This window comes from Ovis aries, chromosome 4 (assembly GCF_016772045.2).
Source record: "Ovis aries strain OAR_USU_Benz2616 breed Rambouillet chromosome 4, ARS-UI_Ramb_v3.0, whole genome shotgun sequence".
Classification (NCBI taxonomy): domain Eukaryota; kingdom Metazoa; phylum Chordata; class Mammalia; order Artiodactyla; family Bovidae; genus Ovis; species Ovis aries.
This window is the reverse complement of record NC_056057.1, coordinates 70,072,255-70,085,250: the sequence shown is the minus strand read 5'-3', so window position 1 is coordinate 70,085,250 and position 12,996 is coordinate 70,072,255. Positions and strand designations below refer to the sequence as shown.

Here is a 12,996-nt window from a genome sequence, read left to right as displayed (position 1 = left end):
AGTAGGCTATTCCTATTAACTTCAAAATACTCAGTGTTGCCTGATCTATTTCCCAACAGAGCAGGGTGTAAGATTTAAGATGTAAATGCCCGATCATGAAAAGTTGTTGATTTTATACGAGTACTAGTAAGAATATAAAAGTACAGCCCAATTAAAGCCCATAAGGTACCATCAAAAATTTCTAAATGCTGTTTTTAAATGTTTGCTACTAAAGATTACAGATCTCAAAGCCAGAACCATACTGTTGCTTCTATTCCGTTCTCAAAATTATCATTTACTTTTAAAGAAAAATCTCATCTCTTCTCAGGATTTTATGTCAAAATAATTCAACTATCTGAGTGTTTGCAGATATTTCACAATTACAATAAATCAACTATCCTTCTTCCTCTAGCCGCTTATCTAATGAAAAAAATGCTGCAAGAAAATTTTTATAGCCTAAGGTAAAGGGTTAATGTGGCATTAATGCAAAGAAAAATTCTCTCATTTCTTAAAAAAAGTTTTATAAACCTATCTTGGCTAGAAAAGCAAATTAACTATTTCAGTTGTCTGCCAAGATTATTTTTCTACTTTTACTATATGTACATAGTACATTAAAATGTTGGCCACTTGAGAACAAGTATTACCCTCACACATAAGAATTAGTGGAAAAGAAACATAATTAATGATAAAACCACTTGTATGCCTGGCCTCATAGTGTGTTTCACAACTCCATAAGAACAATGCTGTCTTAGAGACTGCAATGGATAAACATTCTGAAGCCCACAACTAATAGTCAACAACTTAATTTATAAAAAAGATGTCAGGTGCAAACCTTAGAATTCTTAATACTCTTTTAGAAAAGAGTCCATAACTCTCCCTTGCTGGATATAACCTAAGCTAAACACAAAATAACAACAAAAACTCTCTACCTTCAGGTCAATTTAAATCACTTAATGCAGAAGAGAGACGGTGAGTTGGTTATCAAACCTTCATTGGCTATGTTGGGAGGATGGCTACCAAGAAATGTGCATGTAAATTTAAATTGTTCACAATTAAAATATCCCAAAGACTGTAAAATAAAATAGAATTGTATGACAAATATATACCGAGAAGGTATTAAATTCAATGTAATATACTTTTCATCGGCTGATATTATCAAACTTTAAGAAAATCAGACAACTGTAAAACTGCAAATAAATGTGGTAACAGTTTGTGATGACAAAGCCCTTGTCAAATTCTTAATTCCATTGCCTCCTCTCACTTCCCCTCAATAGCTATCCAGGGATCACAAGCAAAACAAAATAAAGATGTATAATACATCAGGGGTACTGAAATTAATTTCATGCTGCTAAGGAATCAATAGATGTTAATGAAAAATAAATTATATACAATTAATAGACTTAGATTTATTTACCAAATCTATTTCACCTTTATATAAACACTGCTAGGCAGTTCTAAACTATGTGACCAGACCCAATTGTGTCTGGTCTGACTTACATCCTGAATGGCAATTAAAGGACATTAAAAATACCCCAGGATTACTTAAGGCAGGACCCCTGCCTTATCCATGCGCTTTCCAACAAAACCATGTGAAGAGAACAGCTCCACCACAGGACAGAGCCTGGCAAGAGCAACTCTGGTAATAGTTACTTGACTGGAAATTGAGATGCAGTTAAAATCTGGCCTGCAGATTTGGAGATGAGGGAATTGCAAACTGCAAGAGAATAAATTCTTAGAAATAAACTAGGTTGTTGTAGCAATAATAATTATTACCAACAATAGGTGATAGTAATAATACAAACACTGAATGAAGTGATCACCCTGCATTCTCTATCCCATTCCTCCACTATTTTCTTAGGAGACAAATTAGTAACGCTGCCTCAACCATGTTATCTTGGGCAGTGAGTCAGGAGTCTTTTCTAAACATGTTAAGAACTCATTAACACCTTATATAGGGACTCTCCACAACAACTGTTGTAAGGGAGTTTCAGACATGCCAAAGAATGTAAAAAGGAGCTTTTATGGGCACCTCTTCTTTGGGACTAATTTCAAAGAAATCCTTGGAATTTATTTACCAAACATCTCTGAACCACTTTGTGCGAACTGGAGAAAATCCTAAGCAAAATGTACTCTCCAGAGACAGAAGGGATACTTAATGGATACAGGATGATAAGTAAAATTATGGGTAAATGTAAATGGATAACATAATTAACTCATTTCTGGGTATACTGGTACTGATGAATCTTAAAGTCATTTCTAAAGAAATAGATTTATCCATTAGATCAAGTTAAAGAAAAATTTAATTATTTTAGTTACTACTAAAGTTTTAAATACCACTGAATCAGACCAAGGAGAGGCTTACTTTAGCATTTTAAGATAGATTAATCCAAGTCTCTGATACAGAAGTCAATGCCACAAAGTACTTCTAAGTTTTATAATAAAAAATAGAAACTGATCATTTTAAAAGAACTAAAAATCATCACAATAATACAATTTTTTAAAGGAAAGAACCCGTGAAAATGAATTGTCTGAATCATGTTAAACCAACTTATTTTAAAACACTGAAAACAATATTACTGAGGTAAGACTAAAATTCAACAATGAGTACTGTACAAAATACTACTGTGTAATCAAACAGCTTATGAGAGCACCAAAGACCTCCTATGAGAGCTCTTCCCCCCAACACTCACATTACAAACCACTGTAAATTAAGTTATATGAAATTTGGTAAAAGAATTTGCTTTTGGACAGAAATAGCAATGTTTCAGCCCAAAGCAAAGTAAAATTGCCAAGCTATAAACCTCTCTAAGAAAATGTTTTAATGGAAATGCCAAGAGACCCTTAACCATAATGGTGTGGTGTTAGGTGCCAAAACATAAATAAATTTTGTTTTTGTGCTCCCTTTACCATAAATTAGATACAGGTCGAGTGGAAAAACAGTAGGTATCCAATTCAGTGAGCGGTAAAGGCCAAGACTTGCACATTCGATTTTAAAAACAATAATGGAGTCTATGTGAGACTTCCATTGAAGAATTAAGCAAGCAAGTCTAGCACTCTAACAGAAACTCCTTAATAGGTCTTGTGCTTACTATTCCATATTCTAAGAATACCTCAAACAAATTACTAAAATTTAACCCAGCCAAGTAGAGTATAAAATCTGGTTTCCTGGTCGGGAACTGTTATACAAACACATACACACAAGTTCAATTATTTAATTTTGACATTAATCCTAGCCAGGGCAATACAGTTTAGCAAATCAACGAGGCTGGCCAGCACAGAAAGCCTTGGGCTATCTATAAGAGCCATTTCAGAGCCACTTCAACTCAAGGTTTCTGTGCAAACCTACAGACATACTATGTAATCAGTGATCTTATTTTTCAATTATTCAAGTACAGTTAAATGCTATAATTATGCCTTCAGCACAGAAAGAACAGTATCTAGATATCAATTACAAACAATAGTTTTTAATTTGCTTTATATCTAGCATTCATTATACAAGAGAGCTGATCAAACTGGAATTAACTCTGTGGTAGCAGACCATACCCCCTGCAAAAAAAAAAAATGCATGTGTCCAAAATGGTGTCACTAAACAACATTTCACACTAAAGGATTTCAAGTTTCATAAAGATGTGATTTACACAAGACAGATAAACAGATTAGGGCATCATACTTATGAGGCCAGTGTCATGGCTAACAGACAGAGATCCTGGTTAGCTTTACTGTAATACACAAACTGTCAAACAAGGGCATGGCATTAGACATACAGGGAATCAATATACAGGTGATCCAGTTTAACTAACTCCGAGTGAAACTACCTGCTAAGTGCTAGCAGTACAAAGACAAATGTTCCACAAGCATACCAAGTTTGTTCATGCCTCTGAGCAGGCACAGAGCACCTCTTACCTTACAGAGTACCTCTCTCCACTGAAGGACCTGTGTGTGCAGATCTCTGTTTAAACGTCACTTCCCCAGAGAAGGTTCCCTGTCCACTCGATGTGAAAGGGCCCTCCCCTCTGTCTGTCTCCTTAACTGTTTACTTTGTGTTTTTTCCTTTATAGTACTTATTATTGAAATTATTCTTGTTTGTTTATCCTCTCTATTCCAATCAAATAAATCATAAGCTCCATAAGACAAAAGATGTTGAGTATCTTCAAAGCTCTATCTCTAGTATCTAGAACATACCTAGTACATAGCAAGTACTCAATAAATGTTTATTGCATGAAAGGAAGAATGAAGCATGTCCCTTGCAATCAAGGTCCCGTCAGCATAAAAGAGAATATCAGAATATATGATCAGAAAACAGTATATAACACTGTAAGAATTATATAAATACAATAATTTAAGTATAAGACATTCCACTGAAGAAAAAAATGAAGACCTTCACTTTTAAGTTCCAGGCTCTCTGGAACTTAAAAGTGAAGGTCTTTCAATTTATCAACAGAAGTACAACAGAAAATGAAACTAAAGGTGGTAGAATTATATGAACTAACCAATTTCCTTTCTTCCTTGCCTAAAGAGTATTTACTAAAAACAGTCATATCTAATTCCAAATTCCAATGATCCTCCTTGGATCTGTGAATCATCTACAAGGTTTCCAGTTGATCTTTAACATAAATGTTCCACTTCCAGAACTTAAAATCCTTCACTAGCCTAGAATCAGGTGTATGAATCAGATCTGGTGTTACCCTCTTTTTAAATATCCAGAATGGTCAAATTAAGTATTAATACCCACCCCAGATAGGACAAGAGTAGGAGAAACACGTAAGAACTTCAAAGGTAATAGTAAGGCTTTATTTCTTAAACTGGAAGGGGGGAACACATGGGCCTGATGGGCACTTATAACTTGCACCTTTATAATTTTATAAATATTTTGCATATAAATTCATATTTAATAAAAATTTGGGGAAAAAAGTTACTCTCTGCACTCAAAAAGATTAAGCTTTACAGGAAGAAGAGAATCAACACCTATAAATATAATGTAATATGGGCTTTAATAAAGGCATGTTTCACAGCTTCAAAAGGAAGCATCAGGATTTCCCTGGTGGTCCCGTGGTTCAAGACTCTGTGCCTTCACTGAAAGGGTTCGATCCCTGGCTGGAGAAGTTTAAAAAGTAAGCACCAGAATCGGTTGAGGCACGTCAAAATATTTTATAAAGTAGTATCTAGGGTACAAAGCGATAACTGTACAAGCATATAATAATTATTTACATTGGTTTCAGGATGATAAGCAGAACAGTTTAAGCATCATTTGCTTTTGATTTTTTTTTAAGTTATATGAAACAAATAAAATTGAATAAAAGCTTAGCAGAAAGCAGAAGGGGCTGGACTGAAGAAATCACTGTCTTAAAAATCCGTACAACTTCAAATTCTTCATCTGGGTTTTAAAAAAGGTTCTCTTTAAAATGCTAACCACAGAATACGGAGAACAATGTGTTTCCATTTTAATTTTCAGAATACTATTATATTTGTAGGTAACACCTCTATATAATTACACAGAAATGCATTTTTTAAGTCTAAGATAAGAAACAAATGAAGAGTGGGGGAGGACAAAAATGGGGGAATTTTTAAAAAGATTTTATTACAATTACTTCAAATAATATATGCTTTAAAACTGACAAACATAGAACCTCTGTAAAACTGTAAGCTCATTTGGGTGCCTAACCCAGACTTTTCCCAGGTCCCTTTTCCTAAATTTTATTTAGTTAAAATACTATGATTTTTAAACCTGCTAACTCTAACTTACAGAAAGTTCCCTCTATTTTAACTGAGAAAGTGCAGACATTTTTAACCCATATGAAAAATATAAAAATAATAACAATGAGAAGACAAACATAAGTTTCTATTATATGCTAGCCACTCTCATAATGATGTGTCAAGCAACAAATTATCACAAACCGTCTCTACACAAAATTTTCAATCTGTAATACAGATCAGACAAATTAGCATTTTTATACTCTAAAACCAAAAAATTGTGATAAAAATAACTTGATAAGGATGAGGAGTAATCTCAAACTTTTATCACAAAGAAGACTCTATTTTTAAATGTTAAAATAACATTTAAAAATCAACTTAGTATTTTTTGTTATCAAATGATAATTTTAGGCTATATTCTTGAAGCAAAAGATCAATCAATAAGATCAACTAATAAATATGTACCATATCAATTTTCAAGTTAAATTACAGAACCACTTAAAGAACAAAGAATTGTTCATTTACTGAATCTATTCTATAAATAAATTCCAACACCAAGCCTAAAATTGCTTATTAGTATTACGTAATCAAAGATCCATACCACATTATAAATCTTAACACCTAAAATCCTACTTAAATGATTCAATATAACAATTATAGGGGCTAAAAATTATTTATACCTCCATGTATACTAAAAGGGCTTCCCTGATAGCTCACTGGTAAAGAATCTGCCTGTAATGTGGAAGACCCCAGCTGGATTCCTTCTAGTGGAAGATGCACCAGAGAAGGGACAAGCTACCCACTCCAGTATTCTTGGGATTCCCTTGTGGCTCAGCTGGTAAAGAACCCGCCTGCAATGCAGGAGACCTGGGTTTGCTCCCTGGGTTGGGAAGATCCCCTGAAAAAGGGAAATGCTACCCACTCCATATTCTGGCCTAGAGAATTCCATGGACTGTATAGACCATGGGTCACAAAGAGTCAGACACAACTGAGCGACTTTCACTTTCTATACACGAAAGGGTTTGGGATATAAGATTCCTTTACAAGCCCACTAGGTTCTTTATGAAAAAGAAACTGATTTAAATTATTACATTTCATTTTTTTTTTTTTTAGTTTTTTATTTTTTAAATTTTAAAATCTTTAATTCTTACATGTGTTCCCAAACATGAACCCCCCTCCCACCTCCCTCCCCATAACATCTCTCTGGGTCATTCCAAAGCCAACAATCGTCCTTGCTTCAGCAGCACATATACAAAGCCAACAATCATGTTTAACAGGAATAAAATTGCTATTTCAGTGCCTACTGCCATATTGCTATAATTCCATATGTATGTGTATAGATGTATGCACATATGTATGTGTATGTGCATATATATTTGAAAACACAGTAACTCTGGAAAATTTGTAAATTATAGAAAATCATAATCTTGCCATTCTAAAATACCTAGATATCCATATTAGTATTTTATATAATATTAAGCTTTTAGAATTTTATTAGCTCCCTGTCCTCTGATTGAGATTGTGGTAAAATTTATTTATAAATTTTCTAATATTCAGCTATCTATACGTACATGAGATAAACTGAACCTGGGCTGCAGTGTCTGATCTCGTTCATACACAGCTGTATTTCATTTGTTAATGTAATTTATAAAGTTTTTACTTCTATATTCATGACTGATGTAGACCTATAGTTTTTCTCTCTCATAATGTTTCTAACTGGTTTAATTATCAGAGTTATACACATCTTACAGAATGATTTGGGAAGCATTTCCTCTTTTCTATTGTCTGGGAAAGTCCATATAAAGTTGAGATGGTATGCTCCTTTAAATTTTGGTTAACATTTGGTAAAATCACTTGGGCCTAGTATTTTCCTCATGAAATCATTTTCTCTTTTTTGCTACTTCTTCAGTTTCTTTAATAGTTATAAGATTATTCAGGCTAATTATTTCTTGAATCTGTTTTGAAAAGTTAAAATTTTCTAGCAATTGATCTAGCCCTACCTACAGCAATCTGGATCAAAAATTCACAGCTCTTCAAAGCTGTAACATCCTTTCATCTGAGTTTAGAATAAGCATTGTATTTTGAGAGGGCTAAATAACATAAGTCAGTTTTGCTTTGTTTTTATTTGTAATGAGGAAACTGAGAATCTGCAATAACTCTCAAAATAATTGGATTATCTTGGGTACCAAAAAATAGTCTAATTGTTACTTCTGACAAACTGAATAGGTGTGCACCTATTTTAGCTGCCACTTACCACCAGAAACAGGGGCATCCATGAACACTGCTCCCATTTTTTCAACTTCTTTGGCCAGTTCTTTTGAAACCATAGGATCAATAGTACTGGAATCTATTAATAGTGAGCCTTTCTTCACTTTTCTAAGTAAACAAACAGAAACATAGTTTTTTACAAAGTACAGTTTCATAGTTTTAAAAATATAGTTTACAACTCTGAGTAAGTATTTCATGCAACTACTTATAGAATCAGAATCTGCTAAAAGTTGCCAGATATCAAGGAAGTCTCTCGTGTAAATATTAGAAACATTGTCAGGGACTTCCCTAGTGGCTCACTGGTAAAGCATCCGCCTGCCAATGCAGGAGACATGGGTTAGCTCCCTAATCAGGGAGGATCCCATATGCTGCAGAGCAACTAAGCCCGTGTGCCACAACTACTGAGTCTGTGCTCTGCAACAAGAGAAGCCATCACACTGAGAAGCCTGCACACCACAACTAGAGAGTTAGCCTCGACTTGCTGCAGCTAGAGGAAAGCCTACACAGTTACAAAGAGCCAGAGCGGCCAGAAATAAATTATATTTTCAAAAAGCTCATTATTAGAACTGGTTCAAAATCTCAAATTCATTTTCAGATCAATTACAGTTCAAAGTAAACTCAAACTATTTCAAACAAACCAAAGTAACCTAATAAACTATATGGTATAAATTCTGGTTTCACGTGAAATACACATTAAGCATAATAATGTAGGTTAGCTAAGATGTAAGCAATTTAAAACACCTATTAATTTTAAAGGGGCTATTTGGTAAGATTTAAATTTTTGTTTGTAAAATAGCTGGGTCTCTTTAAAAACTAATTTACTTGTCTTTAACAAGCCATATTGCAAATTTCACATATCCATTTTATTTCCACTAGGTAGAAAAAATATAAGCAATTAAAATTTAGCCATTTGCTTTAGAATGGCATATTCTTTCATAATTATAACTTTGTAAAGATAAAATAAAATATCAAACAAATACTAAGGAAAATATAGGAATGGACCTAGAAATCTCAGAGAGTCTTCTTGTTCTTTATGGTAAATTTATATATATATACTGGTAAAAGGGGGAAGCAGTCTTTTCACATATCATATTTTACATCAATATTTAAAAAGCATTCTTAAAGTAAAGGGCTTCCCTTGTGGCTCAGATGGTAAAGAATCCGCCTGCAATGCAGGAGACCTGGGTTGGATAGAACCCCTGGAGAAGGGAAAAGGCTACCCACTCCAGTTTCTGGCCTGGAGAATTCCATGAATATACAGTCCATGGGGTCGCAAAGAGTCGGACACAACTGAGTGACCTTCACTTTCACTTTAAAGTAATAGTTTTGTTTGCACTCTAAATGCAGACTATATCCTGTCGAGTTCCCTTACAGTATATAATCTATGCTATTGTCACTGGCTTAGAAACTCAAATCTAAATTATAGTTTTTTTAAAGGGCTATGGCTAACCTTCCCAAAGTTCTTACCTCAGATAAACTAACACACAAGACATTTAATCATAACTATGATTAGAAAATTAAAACTGAATAAATATTAAATATTAAAAGGGAAACAGAAAATCATTGCTAAAACCATTAAAAAAATTTTCTACAGAAAAAAAATAGCACATAAAATGCTTTAAGCAACAATTTTTGACATATGAATTGATCTGGTCTAAGTGCAGTAACTGAGTAAGTTCCATAGAAAGGAAACAGCATGCTCTATTACAGATCACTCCAGGATGTATATACCCTAAAATATGACAATTAAGTTTACCAGTCTTCTGTGATATTAGTATTTTTAAGATCTTAAATCTTTAGTCAAATGGGAAATCATTTCAAAAACTACACATGCAACTGGGTGTGGGGAAGTGATCCTGACCCAGAAGAAAATAAAAAACCACCCATGAGAAGCAAATCACAGTTCAGTGTAAAGCCAAACTCCTTCAAAGCACTCCCTAGACAAAACCACCCTGGTTGGTGGCCACCATATTCCTAATAAAGGATATTAATTAACATAAGATTTTTTCTACACAAAGTTTTTAGTAACGTTTCCCTGAGAGGTAAAGCAGGGCCATAATTGGAACAGACTAGGTAAGGACACAGCTAGGTCACCTCAGGACCACACACACTGTGAGCCTGAGGGCTTCATCCAAAATGAGTGTCTTTCAGCCTTCTCTGAAATCTAAACATTTATCTTATCAGTTTTCTGCCTAATAGTCAAGTGTCTTTTGCTTCTAAGTTTGCTAGTTTTCCAAAGCAATTCCATTTCCCAAAACCTCAAATTCCATGCATTACAGCTTCATGAAATTAAAACCCTTTCTTTCAGCCCTTCATGTGTCTACTGAGCCTACCAATTTGTTCTAGCTCTCTGATATAATTCAACAACGAAACAAGTTAGGTACAGGAATCACTAAGACCAGAAAACTAAACTGAGAATTCAACCATTGCCATCCTAATATAACCACAAAGGTCTGGCAGCAGGCACCAATTAACCAAAAGGTTCTTGAAGCGAGGCACTGGGTAGGAAATGCTGGCCTCAATAATATATCATTCAGGGAGCTACTGCTAATCTTTAATTCCAGCTTCTCAAAGTTCTTACTACAAATGTACTAACCCAGAGGACATACAGTAACTTTAAATTTCATAATAAATTTTAAATAATAGTGTTCTTTCCAATGCTTGGTTTTGTTTTTCATAGAAATCTTTTCCTGAATTTCTATAAACCATAAGAAAAGTATGCTTGTACCACTTGTGTACAGTTTAAAGTCAAGCTTTAAAAACTCTCTTAAAACAGCTTACCAATGAAAGTGTAAGTTTAACACAAGAGTTAAAGGAAGAGAAGGCAAAAAAAAATTCATTGCCAAAAGTCACATACTTGACTTCAGTGAAAAAATAAACCCTTTACAATGAGAGAAACCACACTATTCACTTTTAAGACATAAGAAAACAGTACAAGAAGACCTAACAAACATAACTTAATTTCACAACTGTTCTAACAAATGTAAAATTCATAAACTATCATAGAAAGAACATATCTACAGTTGAGAAATACATACTTTAGAATTCCATTTGCTCCAGAATAAGCTTCTATCGCATTGATGCTGGTGGGCAACATGGTGATAATTCTGTCAGCTTTTTCAGCTACATCTGCTGGGGAAGACACTACCTTTAAAAAAAATTGCAAAGGCACATTATTTAAATCAAATGCTTCTAGAGCACAAGTAGGACCCACTTTTTATACATGCCTGTAATAGTAACAGTGAATAAAAACCAATACTTGTTTTCAAATGACAAAAAAAAAAAAAAACCTTACTGCCTAAAATAGAGAATCCATCACTTATACACACACAAATGCAGTTTCTATGGAATCACATCCACTGTTTACTTTTAAAAGTGTGAAGTGAGTTGAGGGGGAAAAGGGCAAAACCCAACAGTCCTGGGAACAGACACACTTCTCATGGATTTCTCCAACTTGGACTCTCAAAACAGCATACTTCTTGGTAGATGCTCTAAGAAAAACATTCTAGTATAACAGCTGGTAGCTGAAGTACAGGATTCACCAGTTACTTCATGAGCAGCAAAATCCCCAAGAAAATTCTCAAGCCCCCATTACCACTATCTTCTAGCCTCTATTTTCAAGAGAAAAAAAAAAAAATTAAGCCTTTTCACTAAAGTCAGAACAAGGACAAGCATGCACTGCGCTGACTGAGACCACCATGAAAGTCTGAGAGCGTGAGCTGCCAGGACTCCTGTGGAAACCACACGTGCAAGGAAGACAAGCCAACAGGCATCAAGGTACGCCCTCTCTGCAATCCTGACTTCTGCTTTAATGATGACCATGAACACACCACACAGGAAAGCTGCTCTGTCCATCCGCTGAACATACGTGCATACAAGCGTGGGTGTCTCTGCCCTCACTCACATCTCCCCCATTCTCTGCTCTCTCGAATACATACATCAGGATACATCTGGCCAGCTGGTCAGCCACCAAAGAGGCCAAGAGACCAGGAAATCACTTCTTGACTAAAACTCCCCTTTAACAGAAAGAATCCATCACCCTGTCATATAAGTTCCTGCCCAAAGCTTTTTTTCCTCTTTAAAAAAAGACAAAGGATTATCAAGAGGATAATCGAAGATTTCTCCATAGGATGATTTACTTATGCATTAGAAACAAACATATTTTCTACAAGGAAATGTGAACAGGCACATAAGCATCTTGGGAAAGGGAATGACTCTGTTTTCCATGCAGTGGAAGTATACAAAACGTTTTCTTTTTGTCTTTGATGTACAGCTGATGAGTGAGAAGCCAAACACAGTGTGCAATCTAAATATTATGAACTAGAAGCAGTTACATTTCAATTTTCCATAGGAGACTATCAGCTTCTAAATCAAAGTCTACATAAAGGAAGTTTTAACAGAATTTCCTATGTTGTACTTCAAAATTTCAGACAATCAAGTATCCTGTCACTTTGTGTGTTAACATTAAGTGAAACACCACAGACTCTAAAAACCAAAAGAAAAGAAAAAAGATAGTCTCGCTTATTCTAAAGGCAACACGGTATTTTCAAGTCTACAATGCAGCACATTCAACAACATGTATATTTTGATATATAGCAGGGATCTGCCATTTCATGCATTGGAGAAGGAAATGGCAACCCACTCCAGTGTTCTTGCCTGGAGAATCCCAGGGACGGGGGAGCCTGGAAGGGGCCATCTATGGGGTCGCAGAGTCGGGCACGACTGAAGTGACTTAGCAACAGCAGCAGCAGCAGCAGGGATCTGTCACAAATCATTCCAGAAAAAAAATCTTTTCCATCCAATGACAAAAGAAATACTTAAGTTAGGTGAAAACCATTCTTACACTCAAACAAATACTGAGATTGGAAAAGAGGCAACTATTTCCTGGCAAACAATTCAAGTTTATTCAAGCAAAAAAAAAAAAAAAAAAAAAAGGTTCAGTCAGATGAGAAGATAAGAAAAAGAAAGGTTGTAGGAGCTGTAATTCTCTACTTCTGGACTGTGTCAAGAATATGGGTTACATGGAGAGAGCCCCACCCATTCACCCTACTTAAATGA

At 34.8% G+C, this 12,996-nt stretch overlaps 1 protein-coding gene across 1 annotated transcript in view; it reads right to left on the bottom strand.

Moving 5' to 3' along the window:
* Positions 1 to 12,996, bottom strand: part of HIBADH (3-hydroxyisobutyrate dehydrogenase) — a 111,745-nt gene that overhangs the window by 74,064 nt on the left and 24,685 nt on the right. The window contains exons 3-4 of the mRNA XM_027968653.2: positions 10,977 to 11,086; positions 7,925 to 8,046 (exon numbers count right to left, since the gene is read on the bottom strand). Of these exons, the coding sequence (XP_027824454.1) occupies positions 7,925 to 8,046; positions 10,977 to 11,086 (232 nt within the window). The remainder of the gene's footprint in view (positions 1 to 7,924; positions 8,047 to 10,976; positions 11,087 to 12,996) is intronic.